This window comes from Sycon ciliatum, chromosome 13 (assembly GCF_964019385.1).
Source record: "Sycon ciliatum chromosome 13, ocSycCili1.1, whole genome shotgun sequence".
NCBI classification, from domain to species: Eukaryota; Metazoa; Porifera; class Calcarea; order Leucosolenida; family Sycettidae; genus Sycon; species Sycon ciliatum.
Genome location: NC_088655.1, coordinates 9,693,513 through 9,716,369, shown reverse-complemented (window position 1 = coordinate 9,716,369; position 22,857 = coordinate 9,693,513). Strand labels below are relative to the sequence as shown.

At 47.5% G+C, this 22,857-nt stretch overlaps 2 protein-coding genes across 2 annotated transcripts; both read right to left on the bottom strand.

The window, feature by feature from the left end:
- Positions 1–1,317: 1,317 nt before the first annotated feature.
- LOC135830081 (uncharacterized) lies at positions 1,318–11,396 on the bottom strand. The gene is made up of 10 exons (XM_065342467.1): positions 10,363–11,396; positions 8,602–8,808; positions 8,247–8,292; positions 7,188–7,301; positions 6,134–6,361; positions 5,533–5,598; positions 4,889–5,054; positions 3,805–3,889; positions 2,414–2,483; positions 1,318–1,933 (listed from the first exon to the last, which is right to left on the bottom strand). The coding sequence occupies exons 2-10, from the start codon at positions 8,785–8,787 to the stop codon at positions 1,881–1,883; spliced, it is 1,014 nt and encodes a 337-aa protein (XP_065198539.1). The 5' UTR covers positions 8,788–8,808; positions 10,363–11,396; the 3' UTR covers positions 1,318–1,880.
- A 3,465-nt stretch (positions 11,397–14,861) lies between these two features.
- Positions 14,862–18,579, bottom strand: LOC135829769 (uncharacterized). The gene is made up of 2 exons (XM_065342154.1): positions 18,286–18,579; positions 14,862–18,155 (listed from the first exon to the last, which is right to left on the bottom strand). The coding sequence occupies exon 2, from the start codon at positions 18,137–18,139 to the stop codon at positions 15,230–15,232; it is 2,910 nt and encodes a 969-aa protein (XP_065198226.1). The 5' UTR covers positions 18,140–18,155; positions 18,286–18,579; the 3' UTR covers positions 14,862–15,229.
- Positions 18,580–22,857: the final 4,278 nt, after the last annotated feature.

Genomic DNA, 22,857 nt, shown 5'->3' with positions numbered 1-22,857 from the left:
ATCTTCACTAGTTTGAGGGAAAGAGACAAACGGGAAAAGTTTGAAGAAAAAATTGACTGTCACCACCAGGACTCGAACCAGGGACCCTCGCTTGTAGCTAGCGATGCTCTAACCACTGAGCTATGGTGTAGTCGTCATCCCAACAGAGACTGTTCAACATTTTCTTCAGACTTCGTAACTCACACTTCCTGTGAATCCACACAGTACAGGCGGGTGGGACGCAGCCCTCACTGTACCCACACACTTCACGTACACTCTAGCACGTGGGGAGCCCCAAGTCATAAAATCTTCACTAGTTTGAGGGAAAGAGACAAACGGGAAAGGTCTGAAGAAAAAATTGACTGTCACCATCAGGACTCGAACCAGGGACCCTCGCTTGTAGCTAGCGATGCTCTAACCACTGAGCTATGGTGTAGTCGTCATCCCAACAGAGACTGTTCAACATTTTCTTCAGACTTCGTAACTCACACTTCCTGTGAATCCACACAGTACAGGCGGGTGGGACGCAGCCCTCACTGTACCCACACACTTCACGTACACTCTAGCACGTGGGGAGCCCCAAGTCATAAAATCTTCACTAGTTTGAGGGAAAGAGACAAACGGGAAAAGTTTGAAGAAAAAATTGACTGTCACCACCAGGACTCGAACCAGGGACCCTCATTATCGACACGCGATGCGACAGGCGCGAAACCGGGAAAACCCCAAATCGCAGCCATGTCGCACCCCACGCAACTGACGCAACTGGGCCATCGCATGCCATCGCAGAAGTTGAGCTTGGCTCAACTTTTGCGATGCGATGCGATGCGACAAGCGATTTGGTGTACGATTTTGACCTTTTCTACAGCAAAGTTGTACAAAGGTGCAAGAGTTGCCTTTAAATTTTTACAAGTTGTGTCAAACCGCGCGAATATCATGGTGACGTACCCAAATCAGCAAAACTTTGTCGCATTTTTCTTCTGTGAGTGGTATTTCGCGAGTTCGCATCGCACGCATCCATCGCAGATCGCGTCGCATCGCGTGTCGCATCGCAAAAAAGCTTCTGTGAATCCCGCTTTATTGTTGTGTACTTTCCACAATATTGTGTTGCATTGTTCAAAAAAACAAAAACTGCCCTAGCATAAAGTCTCCAGAAAAGAAACAAAATTAGATGTATTAAGGACGCTGGCAACATGTGTGATGGAGTCCGCAGACGGCGAGACACGACTAAAGAATAGGATGATTTGTCGAGGCAAGTTGCAGGCCTGAGCGAGGAGGTTGTCGCCCTCAGGAAGTCCGCCATTGCCAACTCACTAAAGCACAGCACGGGAACGCACATCGTCCAGGAAATACCCAGCCTGCTTAGCAGTATTCAAGCTAGCCAATTTGGAATTACAGTGGGCCTACAATCTCAACAATGTGACAACTAGAAACTTCGACGGAGATAACTGTAAAATCACCACCATAGTTGGAAGAGAAAATCGCAATGATGTTTACAAAAAGTTAGGGAAGATCCCTAGAGGACGCTATGTGAGCCACGTCCTAATCATTATGTGCACCAATAGCTATAGTAGAATAGATTACAATGGTAGAATAGATTACAATAGTAGAGAATCTACGTATGCGTTGTAATATAATAACTACAAGTATTAATAGGTGCATGTACAGGTAATATTAAACAATGCACTTGATTAGATTTGGAAAGGCACGCATAAAAAAATCAATAATACTTTGTCATGATGACGATCAAGGGATGCTAAAGCTGGAATAGGGCTAGGGCTAGGCGGGGGGAGCTTTGGCTGCAAGGCATTTCAGAAAATAGATATTTGCAAATAGGATTTGGATGTTCATAGTTTTGTTTAGCCACGTCTGTATAAGGCAGTGCTTCTTAGTCAGTTTCGATATCATTGATACCTACGGAGGCGTGCTTCGTACTCCATACGGCGTATTTCCAGCTCTACAGGGAAAGGGAAGAACAGAAAGGGAAGAACGTTTATTTCTCGATTCACACATGCTTGCTTTTGCTTGAAGGTCACGCAGTAATACAGTAGCCATCTTTCCTGCAATGTGCATTTGTGCATGTGTATGTGAGGGGGAGGGGAGAGGGGAGGGGGGGGGGTATTTGGTTAGAATGAGAAAAGCAGTGCTCCATTGCCATCTACAGCACAGGTACCACCACCAACCCTCGTCTCTAGCCATACCAGTCTTCATTGGCCTAGTATGTCAATAATGGACCAGCACTTGCAGTTCACTGTAGAAAGAAGCCAGCTACCATAGGGGCGATAGGGGTGATGTCAGAATGACATAACTAATCATAAGCTATAATGTCACTCTGATGTCATTCGGCCTGCATTATGTTGTTGTAAGATGCATGTATGCAAGTACAAGTGCAACACTACTAGGCTTCGATTATGATGACACCATGCAGTGGACGTACGGGCTTCTGTCTCCGGTGTCTGGATGATTACTTGCGTTGACGCTGTGAGTCTTTTGTCATCCACCCTTATCTACACACAACAGCATCACAGGAACAAAGAAAACCGAGAAAAGGTTAAATTCAAGTGCCTACACACCGCTGGTTGACAGCATGTGACAAGGTGGAGAACACCGGTGTTCGGAAACAGTGACCTTTCTACATGTACAACCATAGCAGAGTCCCGGTCTTGCGACCCTGAACCGCATGGTGTTAGACCCGGTTCTGACCCTCTGTACCAACCGTGGCTGGGTGTAGAAAGGTCACTACTAACTTAAAGTGTTTCCGAACACGGTGGTCCTCCAACTTGTTACGTGCTGTCTTACAACATGTTTCAACAAAAGAAGGTTTATGTCAGTACCTGGACCAACGCGTACACTGTTGTGAATTCCAGCAGAAATCCAAGCTATCACCTGATGAGTGCCTGAGATGGCATGAAACGTTTATGTTGTGACTGATCAAGCCATCTGTTGTTCTGACTAGTGTGTACCTACACGTACCTGTACCTACACGTACACGTACCTATACGTACATGTACCTGTACCTACACGTACATGTACCTGTACACACTGTACAGTCTATGTGCAGAGATTGTCATGGAATAGGCGCCATGCGATGGCTCAGCTCTCTACAGTCATACTGAGTCTGACTAATGCAGAATTAATGGAAATGACTGCAATGCACATGCACATTGTACATCACAGGTCAGTGCACTAGTGGTAGAGCATTGCTGACCACAAGTATGTTAGTTAAAGGTGAGGGTCCCTGGTTCGAGCCACTGGTGGTGACAGTCAATGTTTGGCTTCAGATTTTTCCCGTTTCCAACTCCCTCAGCCCTATGAATACAGGTCTACCCTCGTTTGTACGACCACCAATCCAAAATCGACTGATGCCTGAAACGTGCACATTACAATTCGGATAGTAGTGACAACACTCGTTATAAGACCAAAGACGTGAAACCCCGGGTTGTCTACCAACGATGATTGACCCCTTCCTGAAGATGGGCCTTGCTAGAAAATTCGAATGACTTAATTTCTAAACTCGGATACTTGAATGTCTCAGTGGCCTGTCAGTTTTGTGCCCTATTATCGCACTTTCTGACCGTTTATCATCTTGTTACAGTCGTGGTTAGTTGCTGCATAACTCGTTCTCATGTGTTTCTTCTCTTCTTTAAAACTAGTATCTATTTTTCTTTTAGTGATTGGTGTAGCCCACTCCAGAGACCGTTTTGAGAGTGTCGTGAAGATGTATGGATATAGCGGATGGCTACAGTGGAGTCTTCAAATTTTTGGAGAAAGAAGATAGACCTGTAATGAGACAGGGTTTAGGAGAATTGAGGGCGAGTGAACACTCACTTGGCATGTGTATAGTCCGCTATCCGAGACCTGCGTCGGAAACACCACATTGAACGATGAACCGGCTTTGGCGTGCACAATCCCCCTGCAGTAGCGCAAGAGCAGTGAACACACACATACACGCACACACACACACACACATACACGCACACAAAACCATAATTGTATAAAACCAGGTACAGCCAGGATTCGAAAGACAAATCCGGGAGGGAGACAGCCACACATCAAGCGACGACACGCCTGATGCAGGATACGTGCGATGCAGGTTGTATGCGTAACGCAGGATACGCGTGATGCTGATGGATGCATGGCACATCACAGCACTTCCTTCACATTCCTGAAACCAATGATTTTTATACAAAAGAGAAAGACCAAGGAACTACAAGTTACGCTATACTGTCCACTAACACCACCAGTTAGTGGTGTTAGTGGGCAGTATAGCGTAACTTGTAGTTCCTTGGTCTTTCTCTTTTGTATAAATAAAACCTTGGCTCTCCATCTGAGTCCAATGGTTTTTCTCAACCATTTTCATCTGGACATGCAGACAGTGCCAAACCAGTAAAATCGATGGGAGTGCGCACTGAAGGCCGGGATATATCAGCCATGACACAACGTGCACCCGGGTTCGCAACCCATAGAACACCCCTACCTTCACCTTCAAGACATCCGTGTGCACTGTGTACATCCACATAGCAAATACCATGCAGTCAAAACGTACTGTGTGTATATGTGTGTGTGTGTGTGTGTGTGTGTATGTGTGTGTGTGCGTGTGTGTGTATGTGTGTGTGTGTGTGTGTGCGTGTGTGTGCGTGTGTGTGTATGTGTGTGTGTGTGTGTGTGCGTGTATATGTGTGTGTGTGTGTGTGTGTGTGTGTGCATGTATGTGTGTGTGCGTGTGTGTGTGTGTGTGTGTATGTATGTGTGTGTGTGTGTGTGTGTGTATGTGTGTGTGTGTGTGTGTGTGTGTGTGTGTGTGTGTGTGTGTGTGTGTGTGTGTGTGTGTGTGTGCGTGTGTGTGTGTGTGTGAGCGCATGTGTGCGCGCATGTATGTGTTTTATCGCACGGTTTCAGCCGGCCAACTCACCTTTGTGCATTAAAAACGTGAGGTAACCGCCTACGGGTGGGTAGACCATTCACAACATCTTGCTTATACCAGGTAGGTACTTGCGATCCTGTGCAGTTGTGAGCCTCGCAGGACAGCTGCAGGAAGCCGTACGAGTAGTCAATCGGCTCCCCAAACATTGGGCTCCCTGAAATAATCCGAGAACAATACGCAGCACAGAGATAATTATGGTCATGAAGGGGAGTTGGATTGGGTAGCAGTGCCTGTGGATTAAAATTGCGCATGATTTCAAGAGTGCTTTTCAGGTGTACAGCATAGTCTGTGATACACGGTGGGTTTGATGTCTTACGCAAGTTAATTCGACCAGTTCCAAATCACTCTCTCGCTTCTCTTCCCCCCTCCCCTCCTCTCTCTCTCTCTCTAGCTCTCTCTCTCTCTCTCTCTCTCTCTCTCTCTCTCTCTCTCTCTCTCTCACTCACTCTCTCACTCACTCTCTCTCACTCTCTCTCACAATCTCTCTCTCTCACTCACTCTCTCTCACTCTCTCTCACAATCTCTCTCTCTCACTCACTCTCTCTCACTCTCTCTCACAATCTCTCTCTTTCTCTCTCTCGTTATCTTTGATTAGTTGAGTGTATTACTCTGCATGTACACCCATCACTCACTGTTATGTATGGAGTATGCTCTCAGCTGCACCCTGCACTGTCCAGGCGAATTCACTGATCGCGTGGCTGCAAAGGGAAATACATTCACAGTCACCGCAGCGGAAGAAGCATCTTATTAGCTAAGAGCCGGGATTGCCTCTCATGCAGGCAAGGTTCAATGCTCAATGCTGCTTCATGTCATAGACGGCAATTGCCATGGTCTGAGTTTCTAGCATTATAGCCAACTTTCAAAAAGTAGGTCACGTGCATGCTTCTCCTATCGTAAAATTTCAACATTTGGATCACTGAAGTGATGAACGGGACATGTCGACAGCCTTGAAAACTGCATTGGGCTACATGCATATGATGAATTGGAAAAGGAGCTGCTCTCTTGCATGCACTTGCGGGCCAGCAAGTTACTAGTTAGTTCTCAGAGAAGTATTGACTTGTGTGTGCATGAGTGCAGCACCATAATGTAGGGGTCCAACAATCGCCAAAACCACCAACAAGCCATCTTGGGCATGAGTTCAAAACGGACCGTAGTGTGCGTTGAGCAGAGCCTATCCTCTAGATATGCTGCATGTTGCAGAGTTCAAGCACGACTACTAGATCCTGGACTCACCTGGACATTTCCCAATGGACATTGGCTGAACTGCCGTCTTTCTCAGGCAGTTCTGTCGCTGAAGCTCACAGAAACTGCTGTACGTCTGCCCGTCGCTTCCACACACCGCCTGTTGGAAGCTCGTGGCGCAGGAGCTGCGGCAGTTGCACTTCAGCCTCTGGACACCGTGAATGCTCGGATGCGGTGTGTAGATGCATTCGCGTGGCACGTGCGGCTTAGCGATGGCTTCTGTAATCCAAGATGGGGCAATAATACCAGCAGGTACATACATACATAATTCAGGCCTGCCTGAACCGGTCCGGTTGGTCAGGTTATTACCGGACCAACGTTTTGGCCACCAACATGTGTTCAGTACTGTGGAGGGCATTATGTATATCCAACATTTCGATACACAACGTATGAAAGGCCACAATACTACCGGACAAATCAATAACTACGTCCGGCGGTCCTGACATTAGCAGTGTTAATATTCAATGAAATCTGATCTGGTGGATCATGTTAGCGCTCTGCATCATTCACATCCCAGTATTCACTGGGCTTGGGCTAACCAGTAACCCAGGGTGGATAATGGCGGCAGAACAATTGGCAGAATTTGGTACTACTGTTTCTGGTATGTTTCATGCATGTGTGGTATGTGGATAAAGAAATGGAGCGGAATTCAAGGAAGTACCTACCAAAATATAAGGCATACATGGCTCTGCCAATTTCATTGCGTTTCGAGCAGAAGCTGCCAATTTTTCGAGCATTATCCGCCATGGAACAACCACCCCTATGGCCTACCCCTTATCAAACGCAATGTGGATATATCGATGTCCATACATTGTACAAATGTACTAGCAAACAGGCATCGTAGACATTGTTCTGAAATTTCACTGCAGTGCTTGGGTGCATGTGCATGTGGCTCGAGCCTCGAGACCAGGGGGTAGTGAAATACTGGTATTTAACTACTCCGTGCTTGAAACTCCGAATTTACGCCGCTTGTTATCCATTGGCATTATCATTCTGTGATTTTGTAGTTCAGGTAAACTCGCTACAGATCCATCAGATCACTTACTTCTTAGGTGGATGCAGTGTGGTTTGCAGGCCACCGGCCGACCGCTCGGGGTGCGGAGTCCCGTCTTGACAACGCACACCTTCTTGTGCTCACAGTCTATGAAGTCGCAGGGATCTGAAACAAACCGGAACAACAGCGGAACCAGAGGTGTGAGTTTCGGAAAACGATCGCCCCACTGGCGTCGCACACATCATGCATGTCACATACATATACCTTAAGCTCAGGTCTGTTCGAATGTGGAGGACATTGCACTGGGAACGCAATCGGTAAATCATATGGACGGACCCCGTCATGCTACAATTGTACAGGCTGAAATCTAACCCAGACCAGCATATGTGGCGCCAGAACGTGTACGGCTCTTGACAAACTGGAAGTGGTATGAATGTAGCTAGGCCTAAACTGGTGCAAAAAGGAAGGGCTGTCCATGGCGGCATCTTCCCACTGGAGACTGGACTTCACCTGGCGCGATGTATATTGCATCACCCGACAACTGTAACATAACCTCTGTCATGCACCAACGTGACCGGTGCTGTGTATCCAACGTGCATTCCCGGACCAAGCCGAATCCTATCATATCAGGACGGTTCCGCTGCACCAAGGGTGTCCGGTTGTATTGCAGGTTTCACTGGTGCAAGCAGCCACTTTTAGTACCAGTCTACATTGAACGTACACATGACGTGATGAAGACTCTGAAGTCTGAACGAGTCCTGAAGTATTAGTTTGAGAGGCTCATCCTCATCACGTCCAGCCACAAACTACCTCTCCGTAATGTTCCCATGGTGATCATGCTCGTGTTGTGGCGAGTACATGATACAGTAACACTTGGTTAAAAGCGACCACCCCACGGTGCAAGCAAAAGCGGTCGTTAAAGCCAGGTGGTCTTTAGAACCAGGTCCCGCAGTGTCTGTGTAGAATTGTCGGTGCATGGAAAAACGGTCGTTAAGACCAGGTGGTCGCTAAACCCAGAGGTCACTCATCCCAGGTTTTACTGTAGAGTCATGTACATGTACATTGAACGTGCAAAATAGAGGGAATAGTCTCAATACGGTGTAGCCTTACGTTCAGGTAGGAACAACTCCGGGCTGTCGCTAATATGGAGATTCTCCTGCAGTGTGAAAAGCAGGAATAGCAAACAGAATCCAGAACAGAGAGAGAACGGTGAATGCCGCTGAACACGTCAAATCAGAACACTGGCCAACGGAACTAGCCCAAAATGGTGACATGCTCATTGTTCCTAGAGTATGCTAGATATTCACTAGATCAGGAAATGGAAAATGGAAAAGCCTGCATTTTGGATCGGATTGGATGATAATTATAGTGGTGACACTTTACCAACGGACCATAATTATATAATTATATTAATCACGAATTTAGAAACGGACTAAACGCTGCTTTCCACCCATGTTGTACTTACGTCATATTGGATCTCTCGCACCGTGTGGTCACCACGAGTGGGCCGCTCACGGATGGGAATGCGGCGGTGCATCTCATACAAATGTGCCAGCAGGCTCTCTTCTGGAGCGGGTGCCGACCAGGTAATGCTCACAACGAGTGTGGCCAGTAGGAAGAGTGCAATGAGGACGTGTCTTGCCGAATCCATGGTGCTCGGGGGCTCTGGATGCTGTTTGCAAAAATATGATAGAGAGAAAGAGGGGGGGGGGGAGGAGTGTAAGTGCTGTATCTCGCTTAAATGTGTGTGGGGGGGGGGGGATCTTTTGCACGCCATTCTTGCCGCGATCATGCACGTTACCATTGATATCACACTGCCCGCACCACTTTAGGGTTTAACATCGGCCTTGCAACTACGCCTGGTATGGCCAACTGGACAACAAATAAATTGAGGACAAAGTGAAACTCATTTTCTTGCGCATGCTCGCGGAGAGAGAGAGAGAGAGAGAGAGAGAGAGAGAGAGAGAGAGAGAGAGAAAAGAGAGGGTGGGGGGGGGGGCGAGAGGGAATGACGCAGGACTGAACTCAAGTAGCTTTTTCACTGAAGACACAACCCACTCGTAAAACAAACTCGATCTACTGTATGTACATTTACAGTGCTGGCTACTGAAATCCGACCCCTGAGTTCACATTCTAGCGGTCTCTATTTCGTAGTTTTACGATCCCCTGTTGGGTCTTTGCGATGTGAGCGCACCGCTCAGGGGGTCGGATTTCAGTTGCCAGCAGTGTATACATGAAAAAGGAATGTGAGGCAGTGAGTGAAGGGTAAAGAATGCAAGACCAGCACAGTGACGGCCAAATGCTTTCCCAAACAATTCCAAAATACGCCCCTCTATAAAAATGTTGTTAGGGAAGAAGCTTCTATTTGTGTCGTCAACCAGCACACCAGATTGACCAGAACTGCGCTGAAATCTGTTCTATGCACTTCCCTACCCGCTCCTGCGCGAAGGCCTAGAGCCTGTACAAGGTAGTGTCCGATACCAGCACAGGAAGAGCAAAGTCTGAAAATGTGGAGAGGATTTTTGGCTGGGATAGTGGCTAAACCACAACTAAAGCATCGCTGCATATACCAATCATGAATGTAAACGATGGCCACTGGGCTGCAACCTGGTGGCGGCAGTCATTCACTCCTGCCAGACTTTCCCCGATTGCCACCCCCTCCAACTGATAAAATATTTTGCTGCTTTAATACACCCACGTCTCAATAGTACATCAATCAATATGTATATGTACAGGTACGTGTACATGTAATTTGAAGTACCTTTCAAAACATCTGCGGTGATTTTCTGTCTCCAAAACTAACAAATCAGGTTGCACTTTTGCGACGAACCGTGGTCATGAAAACGGGTAAATCCACACCAAAACCCTGTTGTATCTTGCGAATTCGACACCAGTATACTGAAAATTCGGGGCATAAAGGGCCAGCTGACATCGTAAGTCATAGCTCAGGTTTAGTGAGCATGATTGTGGACTGCGTCAAAGTCCCGAGAAGGCCGTTTTATCTGTCTCACTCTCTCATTCCTGCAACATCAAACCGTACCATCCAGAACTCTGCGCGCACCGGATCGCGGAACTCCCGCGGGACAAAACATACACTGAGCTGGGGCCGCTTACGAAGCACTGTGGCTCTACTGTTCCTTAGCCACAGTGCATGAATGGAACCCTCCTGCTTGTTGTGTTAAAGTGTAGTTCCTTTATATCGCAATGAATACGGCAGACTGCTTACCTGAATACAGTGTCTTGGACACTAGAAACTAGTAGCAAGCCAATCGATCGGCAATGGGTCGATGAACGTCGTTTGGCGACGAAACTTCAGCGATCGTCTCACACGGATAGGCTCCGGTTGGGATGATTCGGTGTACCGTTACGTGAAACGGGAGTAGGACGTGCGTAACGTGAGCTGTATCGCGGTTCGTTCACGCTGTTTCGATTTGGACCAGACAACAGTTGAACCGTCCTGTTGGACTTCAATTGTTCTGTTGGATTGGGCTGCTTCCACTGTTTATCGGCAGACGATTGTAGCTAGAGGGCTTGTCCTGCGCATCTGGCCAATAGCCTAACAGACTGGGGACTCCACCTTTCCGTTCTCAGCGTAATGTGTACTCGAAGAGGACGTCGGTAGAAGTGAGAGACGGAGTACGCGTCTCGGGGTGTTGTTTGTGATGGAATGGTGTTTACAAGAAAGCGCTGAACGTGCGTCGTCAGGTGTCGTCCGCATCCTCACACCGCTACAGCGCCACGCGTGAGATATGGACGTCATGTATCCCGTTGTGTACGGCCGTATGTCGCACGGAGTATCCAGCGGAATGAGCCATTGGCATTGGCGCTGGCGTTGCGATGGGGCTGCTGGAGTAAAGGGACAGTCAATTGTGTGTAGTCATACAATGACTACGAGCATGTGTATGAATCTGACACCAGCGTTTCTGGCTGTGTGTGGCATGCTGGCAGCGACTGTGCCTATGGTCCGTATTACTACTATTAGCGAGCAATCAGGCAGGCCTACACAGGCTACAGGCAGCAGCAGAAAACCCCAGCACCAGACATGAAGGATGGTGAGGTCCGGATTCTGGCACCAAACACAAACGCACCCACTTCACGCCCCGCTACTTGGCAACACGTGCGGACAAGTACGGCGCCAGGCTGGCGGAGTGATCTTGACACAGACTAGTTCAGTGGGCCTCCTCTCTGGCGAAGACGCACACAAGATCTCCAAGCGACAAGGGCAACGCAAGGGACAATACGGAAAAGGGAAGCGTCGAAATTCATTGCTTGCCCTACTATGAAAAGGACAAGGACGATTTAATGCGACCTTGCACAGTCAAGTCAACGTCTCCAGTAGTGACGTGTATCCTGCCTTCTTGCCCTTGCATCTCAAACAACCACCATTGTACTTTGTAGGGCCAGACTTCATGCTTACATGCTTTGACAACCTGGATGACAATACCATGATGGCACGTGACAAATGCAGCGCAGCTTTGGCCCCGGGTATTCCAGGGCTTCACGTTCTGCGAACACTACAAGTACTAGTAGACTGAGCAGGACATACACATACAACACAGCCAGTAATATTACAGGAATCAATCTAATGTCATGTGGTGCTCAGCACAGCCGAGCTCCGAGCTCCATGGATAATGGACTCAAACTAGTAGACGTATTTGTGCACGAACTAAATTTGTAGGTGGCCTCCCCGTCAGGCGCTATCCCTGCAGGATTTCGATCAGTTCTCCTGCACGTGTCTCCGCCTCTTACCTGCCACGTTTACATGTCCTCCAGTCCCAGCAGAACTATCACTTGCGTTCGTAGTTCATGACTGTTCTCCATGATGAGTACGCTGAAACGATTATGACTTGTGTCACAGTGTCAGCATTGGCATGTGGGGAGCGACACTTTTATGGCTGATGGCCATATGAACGCATAATGTCCGTACATTTTCATTGCGCGACAGGAATGCAGCGAGCGAACTTCACAACGCACACTGTCAAGTCATATTTTGTCGCCGGACCAAGCCAAGATTGCTCTCGGAGTGCATGAGGCCATTACTAAGCATTAGCGCCAACCAAGGACAGTATGCGATGCTGGTAGTGTAAGATATGATTGTGTATGAGTACAGGCGAGCTGATGTACGAGTGAAGATCCGAGCTGATGTACGAGTGAAGATCCGAGCTGATGTACGAGTGACGATTTGAGCTGATGTACGAGTGAAGATCTGAGCTGATTGACGAGTGACGATTTGCATACCTCCGTTTTCACTTCAATGCAGCTCTCTTACCTAAGGTCCTTGAGCAAACTCCCAACCACAATGGCAGCCAGCAGATTACCACTGGGTCACTCCTTGAAATCATTCTGCAGCCACGCGTGATACATGTATACGCAGAGGATCTAGAGAACTCAAATTGGCCATCAACCAAATGCTGGCAATTCCTCAAATTGAAGAGAAACGTCACCAATTAGACGTTGTGCAGAGCGTCTAATTGTCCTATCACTGCGGGGAATTCGCTGGCCGACTTCAGAGTATGGTGCTGTACGCCGGTTTCGCAGCATCATCCTGGCCTGGGCTTGGCGCCACTGGGTGCGTGGGAACGCCAATATTGTCATATTGCAGGTGGCGTGACTGCTATCCACGACAGACGACGAGAAGGAAAGTCTGCCAATTCTAGTGCGAATCACTCCGACGGTCGTTCGTTGCGGCCAGGTCGATTGCTCATTGCAGTCGCCATCGTTGTTTCCCTAAAGCTATTGCAACTTATAAGTGACTTCTTGTACTCCATAGTTTGATTGATTCGTATGTTGGGTGAATGGTGCTTGGTGTTTTATGATCAATTGACAGACGCTTAAAAAAAAGCGTCGATTCATCCGATTGAACGAAGTGTTCAATAAAGATAGGAAAGGCTTGAGGGGGTGGGGGGGGGGGGGGAGCTGCTATAGTGTCGTCGCTCGTGTTGTCCATGCGACTCTTTCTCCACTACTGAAGCACATACCGGTAGACGGGACTAGGAGCATCGCGACAATGTTGGAGCCAGAGAATATGATGTACCTCACTCATTTCAAGTCATAACTATCAATCCTGACGGTCGTTGGCCAATATTGACAAAATGGGGTTGTGGAGACTTTATCTTTGCTTGTGCCAGTCGTACCCTTCTATAAGTATAATAGTTTCAACGCGTCGGTGAGCTGATAGCGCGCTGTCGGCACCCTTTTTGAGTTGCCTTCACATACGGAAGAGCTGTTGCTTTTGAGTTGTTCTTTTGGACAGAAGAAGTTCGTTTATCAGAGAAGCCGTTGGTCATGTGTGACTGTCACATAAGCGTGAACAAGAATTATGGTCCTCTCGTGCTCCCCTGCACGCATAGATTCTCAAGTTCATGGCGTAACGCCAGTGGGTATTGGTTTATCATGTCTACCCACCACTGCAGTGTCTGCTCCACAGCCGGATCAGCCAGGTCAGCGACCCGGTTGGGGGGGGGGGGAGGTACTTGGACCCGCTTGGAAAAAGAACACAGGGTTACTAGTACCTCTGACCCGGCTGGGACTCCACCAGGGAGTCCTGAGATTCGCTGATGTACAATAGCCGCACTTGAATGTGGATCTACCCGGGACTGACCCGGTTGCAAGGGTGGTGCCAGTTATACGTGTACCCGGTTGGTTTGAAACCCTAGACCGGCTAGAGCAGACACTGCCGGCTGTGTAGGCACACTACAATCATGTGCACATTTCTCCGAGCAGCAGTGAGCAGTGAGCAGTGAGAGAACAGCAGTGGTTAGGAATTCATTCCACTTGCTCTATGCACCCACTGGCATCTCACAGAGAATAACCCCCCTCGATAGGCGACAGCCTTTGGTGAAAGGCCGATGCAATGTGATAGCAACGGAGGTAAGGCTACGCCTCTAAAACAGTTAACACCCTCTTCATGCGCTGATATGCTCCGCTTCCCAGCCCTGCATATCCAGTTTAGTAAGTGCCTGTGGCTCACCGAGACGAAGAGCAAGCGTTCTAGAGTCACCCGGATAACGACACGAGCTTCGGGCTCAACTGCTTCACCTACGGCCCACGGCCCACAGCCCACAGCCCACGGCCCACAGCCCACAGCCCACGGCACCTACATGTATAATCTGACCAGCATGACAGGTCACGTGAGCAAGCTACACTCGTTTTTGGTAGTAGTCAATGACACGAGTCATAACGCCTTATTAGGGTGTTCAGTCACGTGACATGTGATTTCTTATTCTTTGGATTTTGGCACCAAATTTTTTTTATTCGAAAGCTCTAGGTTTCAGGAGGATCTTGGTGAAGTTTCAGCGAAAAACAAGCAAAAGTGGCCGCGCAGTGGCCCGTTGAAGTTTTCGCCCATTCACACTATGTACACACATATTTAGTATGCGGCCAGTGGCACACACCAGCATTTCTGCCATCCAAACCCAAAAAACAAAGTTGCTCAGATCACTTAGCTTTTTCGCAGGCATGGCACTAATAACAGAAAAGTAAATGCTGTGAAGTCAATTTTCCATTTTTGCTACCAACTTTCAAATTTCCCCCTTAGCAACCACCATAGCAACTGTACAAAAGTCAATGTGTTACCTCCCAAAAAACTAAGTTTCTCAGATCACTTAGCTTTTTCGCAGGCATGGCACTAATAACAGAAAAGTAAATGCTGTGAAGTCAATTTTCCATTTTTGCTACCAACTTTCAAATTTCTCCCTTAGCAACCACCATAGCAACCATACAAAATACAATGTGTCAGTGTTGGTTACCTTGAAATGCTGCCCAATTTCGACTGTGCCGAAAGGAAAACACAAAGAAGATCACTGGAATTATGCAGCATTGCATGACAAGACAAAGAGTTCATTGCTGGAGAGACAAACGGGCATGCGCCAGGATATCAAATGCAAACAAAACCACACCCATAACAGACATTACACGCTTTAGCGGATAAGAGAATGCTCAAATTAAATTTGAGAACTTTCAGAGCACATAGAAAAGATTTATAATAGATCAAGCTGAAAAGCTCAGAGAAAGATACATCATGTCCGAATTATGGCTGAACGAGGACTCTTGCAGAGTGAATTCATCGTACAGTTCCGGTTCGCTTTTATACATCATTCATCATCAACAGCGCTCGCCACATCACTGCCAGGTTCGCTGCGCTGGCGAGTCAGCTTCCTCAAGTTGGACGCCAATGTTGCAACTGGGAGAGTACGGCCAGCAGAGCTCATAAAGAACAGCTCCTTGGAAGCTTTCTGCTCCAGAACGAATTTCCGAAACTGGAGTTGTGAGCGCAATGCTGCTCTTTGACCAGTGACAGAGGAAATTGCTGCAAGCTTTTCATCGATGTTCGTCTCCTCTGTCCACAGACCATATGCCTCAATCTCCTTGGTCAACTGTTCTTTTCGTGCAATGGTGGCTTGATGCTTCTTCTCCTTTTCTGCCTGCTTTCTCTTGAGCTCTGCCAAGCGATGCTGTTGGATAGCGACCCGTCTGTCCTTGAACTGCTGACGCGCTGATGGAGCTGTTTGCCTAGCCACTTCAATCAGGTTGGACTGCTCAGCTGGTGAAAGAGACTGAAGCCATGAAGCGGTCTCGTTGTTGTTGAACAGAATCATACCTTCCAGAGCAACAGTGTCAGCATTAGGCTTCTCGCGAAGCAAACGGTCCAATTGTGCGAAGTCACGCTCACTGACAGCATTGGTCTTGCGAACCGAAGCAGTCTCAACAGCTAGGCCCGGTGCACTGTGGTACTTCCCACCCGGTAAGTGGTCCACGAGGAGACGTGCTGAGAATGAAGATAGCGTCGAGCAGAGGTAAGCGAGGATCTCCAACGTGATAGCATCATACTTCTCCGACGGCTCCACGAGAGCTGTGAATACATCGCACAGTGTGGATACCTTTGCATTGGGAAATGGCCGTGCGCTGCCGTCAAGGAGGTCGCTTGCATCTTTCGCCCAGTCGTCAAACTTGCTACTCAATGCAGTGTAGTACTTGCCAACCTCAAGCACAGAAACATCCGGATCTTCCAGCAGACACCAGAGTGGGTTGATCACAAGCTTGGACAAGATACCAAGTGCTCGAGCACCTGCAATCAACTCTGTCTCACCCAGATCTTCTTTAACAGCACGCAAAAGTTGATTGTCTCGTACACTGACGTCAACCAAAAAATGCAGCATTTTGTTGTGGAGATAATAAATACCTGCACCATTGTGGAATACAACGTAAGATCTATTTCCCCTGTACTCATCAAGAGGCAATGGTGTGTTTGTCTCAGACAGGAAAGCATGAAAGTCCGCTACGCACCCCGCTGCTTCATCACCATGCTTTTCAAAGGCTTTAGTGGTACTGTAAATAAGCCGTGCTGTGTTCCCTGTCCCCTGCCATGTCCCAGGAAGTCGCTCAGCACCAACCTTCACACCCTCACCAAAATGAGCCCTTTCCCAAACCTTTAACGCAGCTGTGCAACTATCAGCCAAGCCGACAATGTAATGCATGCCACAATAAAAACAATTTATGCGGCTCATAGACGTGCGTTCCTCCTCACTGAACCCTTCCCACCCGTCAATAATGTCTGGCAATATCTCCTTGCGATAATCTTCCACTAGCTTGTTAAAACTCTTCTGCACAATGCACCTATCGCTCATGGTGTTCTTCATGTTAGCCAGGAGTTTACTGGCAATGTTTGCATGCCCAGCCGTTGCTGCCACATCCTCAATATCGCCCAAGACTTGTTTAAATGTGTCGAACACATGCTGAGCTGTCCCGCTTTTCATTTCGACCATGCCCAAACTAAACACTTTGTCAGGAGTGGCCATTTGATAGCCCTGATAGGAAACACCCTGCTTTGATGTTCCATCACAGTGTCCAGTAGTGAACTGCTCATTTGCCAAAGAGCTTGCAACATGCAATTGTGACACCTGTCTGAGCTCAACCAACATTTGTGAAAGGGTAGCTGCACTAGGGACCTCCGAAATCTCAGCACCTGCCAGGGTCAATACAGAACGGATTACAGGACCCACATTCCAAACACCTACGTTCTTTCCTAGGAGCTCATAACAACATTGGCGGACTTCTGTGGTGTACTTTCCATCGACTTTGGAAGTGATGTGCTGCCGTGCATTGCCTACAGTTCTTTCTAGCTCCAGCTGACAAGACAGGTCCTTGACCAATTCACTGAGCTCCTTCTCCCTCTGCATGCTAACTCCAAGCTCTGCACCTAAATCACTTAGAGATGAGGTGGTGCTAGCTGACTTTGTCTTTGCATAGTTTGTCCTGCAATAAACATTATTTAGCTTGCGCTGAAGGCGCTCAACACTCTCTAAAGCACCACTCAATTCTTCTTCCACCACTTTCCTTTCCTCATCACAAACATGCACCTTTTCTTCAAGATCGTTAATTTTCTCATTTCGTCTTCGCAATTTTTTCCCAATGTTACGAACCTTGTCATGTGATGCAGACAACCGGCCCTGCATTTCAACCATTTCAATTTCAATATCTGATCCGACTGCGTCGACATTGCCCACCGTAAAAACCTCGTCTGACATTTTACTACAATTTACATCACTACCTGTGCTGCTACTCCTAGTTTTATTATCTCCACAAACAGCTGCAGTGCTCTCAGATTTTGATTCTGGGACAGAAAATTCTTCACAAATTAGGTGTGACAGAGCTTCATGACGGGAAGCCTTTAGCAACTTAGCTCTTGCTGCTTGGAGACGCCTGACTTTGGAAGTGAGGGCCTTCACGGAGCATGGTACTTCAACATCCATGATCGTTGATAGCCAAGTGTGGATGGCTGACCAGGCTAAGCCCTCATCATTCATGAAATGGGTGAGCTCCAGAACAAGGCCATTCGTCACAGTCGACGTCTGGTCAAACTCCTCACGTTTTGACTTTAGCCTGTCCGAGCGACGACGCGATTCCTTGAATCCTACTGCTGCGGCGTTCAGCAGGAAGCACTTTGACAGACCAGCTTCACGACAGAACTCGCCAGGGCATCCTGATTCGCTTCGATCACTCATCGTTGCATGGCATTGCCTGCATAAAACAAATGGTCAAAAATTTGAATTTTTGAATTTTGTACAGGAATAGATGGCGCAAAAATTGAAGATTCCTTTTGAAATACTGCTCAATACGGCTGAGGTGCACGAAGACAACGATAACCTACCTTGCCAAAATCAAGGACGCGGAAGACGATGGTGCTAGTTTCCAAGTCGTGCAGTGGAGCAAACTGCCAGAAACGCGTCAGCTAAATGCTGCGACAAAACGAAAGCAACGACAACTCTGCGACAGGAAGGAGCACGGAAAAGCTGTTTGAGTCGTCGTGGAGCTGCTGCCGTACTGCAGCAGAAGACAACGACACCATCTTGCTTTGAACAGCGCGTGAGCGAGTTTTCGTGCATGACGTCAACCATGGTCAACCAGTCTTTGTCTGTGTGCCATGAAGCACGTACATTTTGAGTGGGCTTGAAGTGTGGCTGAGAACCCCGCATCAGTCACGTGACTGAACACGCTAGCCTTATGAGAAGATTGGCAGGTTGATCTCCCAACGGGGAAGCATTGATTTTTTCTTGCTCATCGTGTGCCTCGTGCACCTAGTTTGTGTGTGTGTGACACCTTTCTCCGACGCAGCTTTTCGCGCTCATTATCAATATGATCGTGCGTAATTAGACATATTGCCAGCCGTACTGATCAGCAACGATGTTCGCTTACTTTGTGTGACCAGGACAAGCCACACCAGCTAACAGCAGTGTACATAAAAAGAGGCAGGATATACAGTTTGTAAAACAAAATTTTGCATTTGACAGGAAGGTGGAAACAATGGGGACGTATAACACCTAGGGCAGAGCTTGAACGGCTGCAAAGAGCATCAATATGGTAAGACCAAGAGAGACGATCATCAAGCATTATTCCCAGGTGTTTATGGTTGGAAACAACCGTTATGGGTTCTGGGAAATCAGGATGGTGTAAAAGTGACATGGATGAGATCAGGGGAAGGAACATTATTTGGGTTTTAGTCAGGTTGGGTCTAAGTCGCCATGTTTGCATCCACCGTAGGACATTGCATATTATTATTATTATTATTAAATTTTGAATACATATCTGAGCCGAAACTCGAGGTACAAGAGCCGCTGAGGACGAGGATGCTGACAGTAGGGTTGTATCATCAGCAAATAACGAGACACCTGGGTCTATAGAGGGTAAATCGTTTACGTATGCTAAGAATAAAAGAGGTCCAAGTATGGAGGCTTGGTGAACTCCAGAAGACACTGGTAGGGGATCAGAGTTGATGGAGAGGGCAGAAACAAACTGTGACCGGTTACTTATAATAGGACTCCAGCCAGGACAGAGCAGGGTCAGACACACCAAAGACAGTATGTAGCTTGGCAAGGAGGCCACGATGTAAGTCGCTAATCTCTTCCCCTTTTGTGTCCGTGCTTTTCATTTTCTTTTTTCTCTTCTTCCGTGGTTGGTCTCAATTGGCTGTCTTGACATGCTACGAGATGCAGAAATAAATAAATAAACTGCCATAAAGTACGGGTAGTTGCATGATCTAGCCTCATTCTATCATCCATAATGCTCCTGTAGTAGCTCACATTGTACCCCATCGTAACCCCATCCCTCTGCAATGTGTTGGCTTCCTTACTTGCAAGGCTGATTTCATATGATTCTGGACTGATTTGAATCGTATCATCTTCTTTATCGGCCATGGGCCATCGTGTGAATAAAGAATAATATTATTATAAAGAATAATACATGTAAGTATGGCATGGCTTCAGTGTACTAGTTCAACTCGCGAAAACCGGTTATTGCATGCAGAAACGGGAGGTGGCCGACGGATATCGATATCATGCAGGTTAAGTGTTAATCTTTTATTCCACGATGGCGTGGCGCCAATACTAGTAATGGCGATTTCGTGGAAGAAGAGGACATAATGGAATACAATGTCATGTAAAACATAGCAGTCGATGGATGGTGTCGAGTTTTTCTCGGTCGTCTGGGACGCCAAGGGAGTGAGACGGAGAGGTTGAAAGGTCAAAACCATTGCCGCTGCGGAGCCTGCGGTGCACACGTGTTAACAAAGTGTATCGCGCTACACGTACTCAGAGTCGTAGTGGGAAGGAATATGTTCGATGCATGGAGCCAGTCGTTACATTACTCAAGAGAAGACAATCTGTTACACGATGAGTTAGTATAATTTATTATATTATCATACTATGAATCGGAGGGCACCGGAATTACAGCATGACAGGGTGGACATCATCGCCAGCTGGCTACGGCATGACCCATCACGATTGCTTTGCACCTCCCAGCTTTAGCGGGGCGTTGCAGACAAGTAGCCGTGAGCAGAGTAACCAGTATCCGCTCTGCCCTTGTTCGAGTTCTGAGCACTATTTGCAGCAAGGACCTCAGGCACTATATCTATCTACATGTATCTATCTGTCTGTCTCTATCTATCCATATATCTCTCTCCATATCTCCATATCTCTCTCTCTTTCTCCCTCTCTTTCTCTCTCTCTCTCTCTCTCTCTCTCTCTCTCTCTCTCTCTCTCCCTCCCTCTCTCCATGTTTATCCTTTCCGCTTCCAGCACCATTCAATGCCACGGAGCGTGTTTGCACCAACATTCAGGGTAGAGCTCACGCAAGCCTTTCACGCACACTTTGCTTTCTCCATGATGTTCTGGACGGTGCTGGACATCACACCACACGTCACGTACTGTCACCCAGTACAGTCTGTGTGTAACCTTCACTACGAACACGTTACACGTCACACTGTGGTTTACCAGATACAAGGCATCCGTATGCTGGCATTGGTTGCCCTCCCAGAAACATACTGTGGTGACGACAGGTTTCTGGTCGCGCAGTGCCCGCGGCAATACCTGAATACTGACGATTACTGTTCTACATGCGCCATGCCAGACACGGTGCCTGTTGTGCCCGTTTTGGACACGAAGTCACAGTACAATGTCAGGTGCATGGCTACCCCGTGGCCCGTAACAGTTACTACAAAAAGTAGTGCCGCTATAGCCTCTAGGCCTAGGCCCTGAGAAGTGAGAACTCAACATCATAATGACGTCACAATGTGTCCAGGGTCCTTGCATGCAGCAGCCCTTGGCAGGTAATGCCCGAAGCAATTTTATTGCAGATTCTAGTACTTAGTAGTGTGATATCGGCAAAACCATACAAAGCGTGTGACAGGCACTTCCATGAATTCTGCTCCATTTCTTTATCCACATACTAAACATGCATGAAACATACCAGAAACAGTACCAAATTCTGCCAATTGTTCTGCCAGAAAGAGAGAGAAGACAGAATAGAGAGGGGATTATCATGATATGAAAAAGGTGAGCATGTATGGAGAATAGGGTGGGAGTGCAGAAGATGTACAGGAATGGATGATCTGGAGGAGAGGAGCACATTTAATAGGCATATGCGGATAATGGTGGCAGAAAAATTGGCAGAATTCGGTACTTTTTCTGGTAAGTTTCATGCATGTTTGGTATGTGGATAAAGAAATGGAGCAGAATTCGAGGAATTGCCCGCCATAAGGTTTGTATGGTTCTGCCAATTTCACTGCCTTTCGAGCAGAATCTGCCACCTTTTCGAGCATTATCCGCCAAAGCCTAGAGCACATATTAATTTTTGCTAGAAGGGGTACATACATCTTGATATTGTTCCCAGGAGTCACTGACCCAAATCCCATGGCTATGGCGAAGATACTAGTAATGAAAAAAAGCATATTATCGTGTCCGCTTCCAAAGCAACACACGACGGCAGCTAGCACCCTGTAAATCCAGCGGCAGATGCAGCGTCTACCCGTGGGGGGGGGGGGGGGAGGGGATAAGTCCCTCAACCACTGGCACAAGTGCCAAAAACCCCATGGGCCGCATCCATGTACACCCCTCGTGCCTGGCCACAAGTTCCCAGATGACTGTGGGCGGACCGGCAGCAGGGCTGGAAACACTGCTCCCAGGCAGGACTTGAACCAGGTATTGTAGGTACCAAGACTTGAACCAGGTCGATCTACATCTCAAGTCTCATATCTCAATCAATGCAAGGTCTCACACCAACCCACTGTCTGTGACTGCCTGGTAGCGCGAAGATGGTGGTGGACATTTGCGTTGAAAATAAAAGCTTGAAGGCTCTTGAGGGATGGAGGTTTGTTGTAGGGTTGCAAGGAAAGGAATATTCGAATATTCGATTGATATTCGTTTGGAACCTGATTGAAGGAATATTTTCCCCTTTAGAATATTCGTTCGTTTTGACACGTACGCACACTCTGCTCTTGCGTCGATCTATTGTAGTAATTCTTGAACGGATGGAGTGATGGGGACTATGACTCACAAGAGTATTGGACATCACTCCACTAGACATCAACTTGGTCTAGAACAACCGGGGACTAGCCAAACTATTTCTAAGATTCTTTTGGTATGGAATATTCAATTTGTTTACAAGAAAATTCGATTTCGTTCCTATTTTTAAATATTTGTTTCACCCTTAGAAATAATTCAGCATTTTAAGAGAATATTCGTTATTCGTTCGTTATGGGTGAGTATTCGTTCGTTTGTGAAATAGAATATTCGTTGCAGCCCTAGTTTGTTGAATAGAGAAGCTGGGAGCGTGTCCATGATTGTGTTTGAAATTATGTGCCAAGAGTTAGCAGGTTAGAGTAGGGGCTACAGTAGGGGGAGCCAGGGTACGAATCGATGTGGACTCGGTTGTGCAGAGCCCGGCGCTC

Excerpts from the sequence above, each read along its gene's own strand:
- LOC135830081 (XM_065342467.1), bottom strand. The coding sequence starts at position 8,787 with ATGGATTCGGCAAGACACGTCCTCATTGCACTCTTCCTACTGGCCACA. Across the intron at positions 6,362-7,187 it reads ACACTGCATCCACCTAAGAA|AAGCCATCGCTAAGCCGCAC; the intron begins GTAAGTGATCTG and ends CTTGGATTACAG. Across the intron at positions 2,484-3,804 it reads GCGGACTATACACATGCCAA|ATAAGGGTGGATGACAAAAG; the intron begins GTGAGTGTTCAC and ends TGTTGTGTGTAG.
- LOC135829769 (XM_065342154.1), bottom strand. The coding sequence starts at position 18,139 with ATGAGTGATCGAAGCGAATCAGGATGCCCTGGCGAGTTCTGTCGTGAA.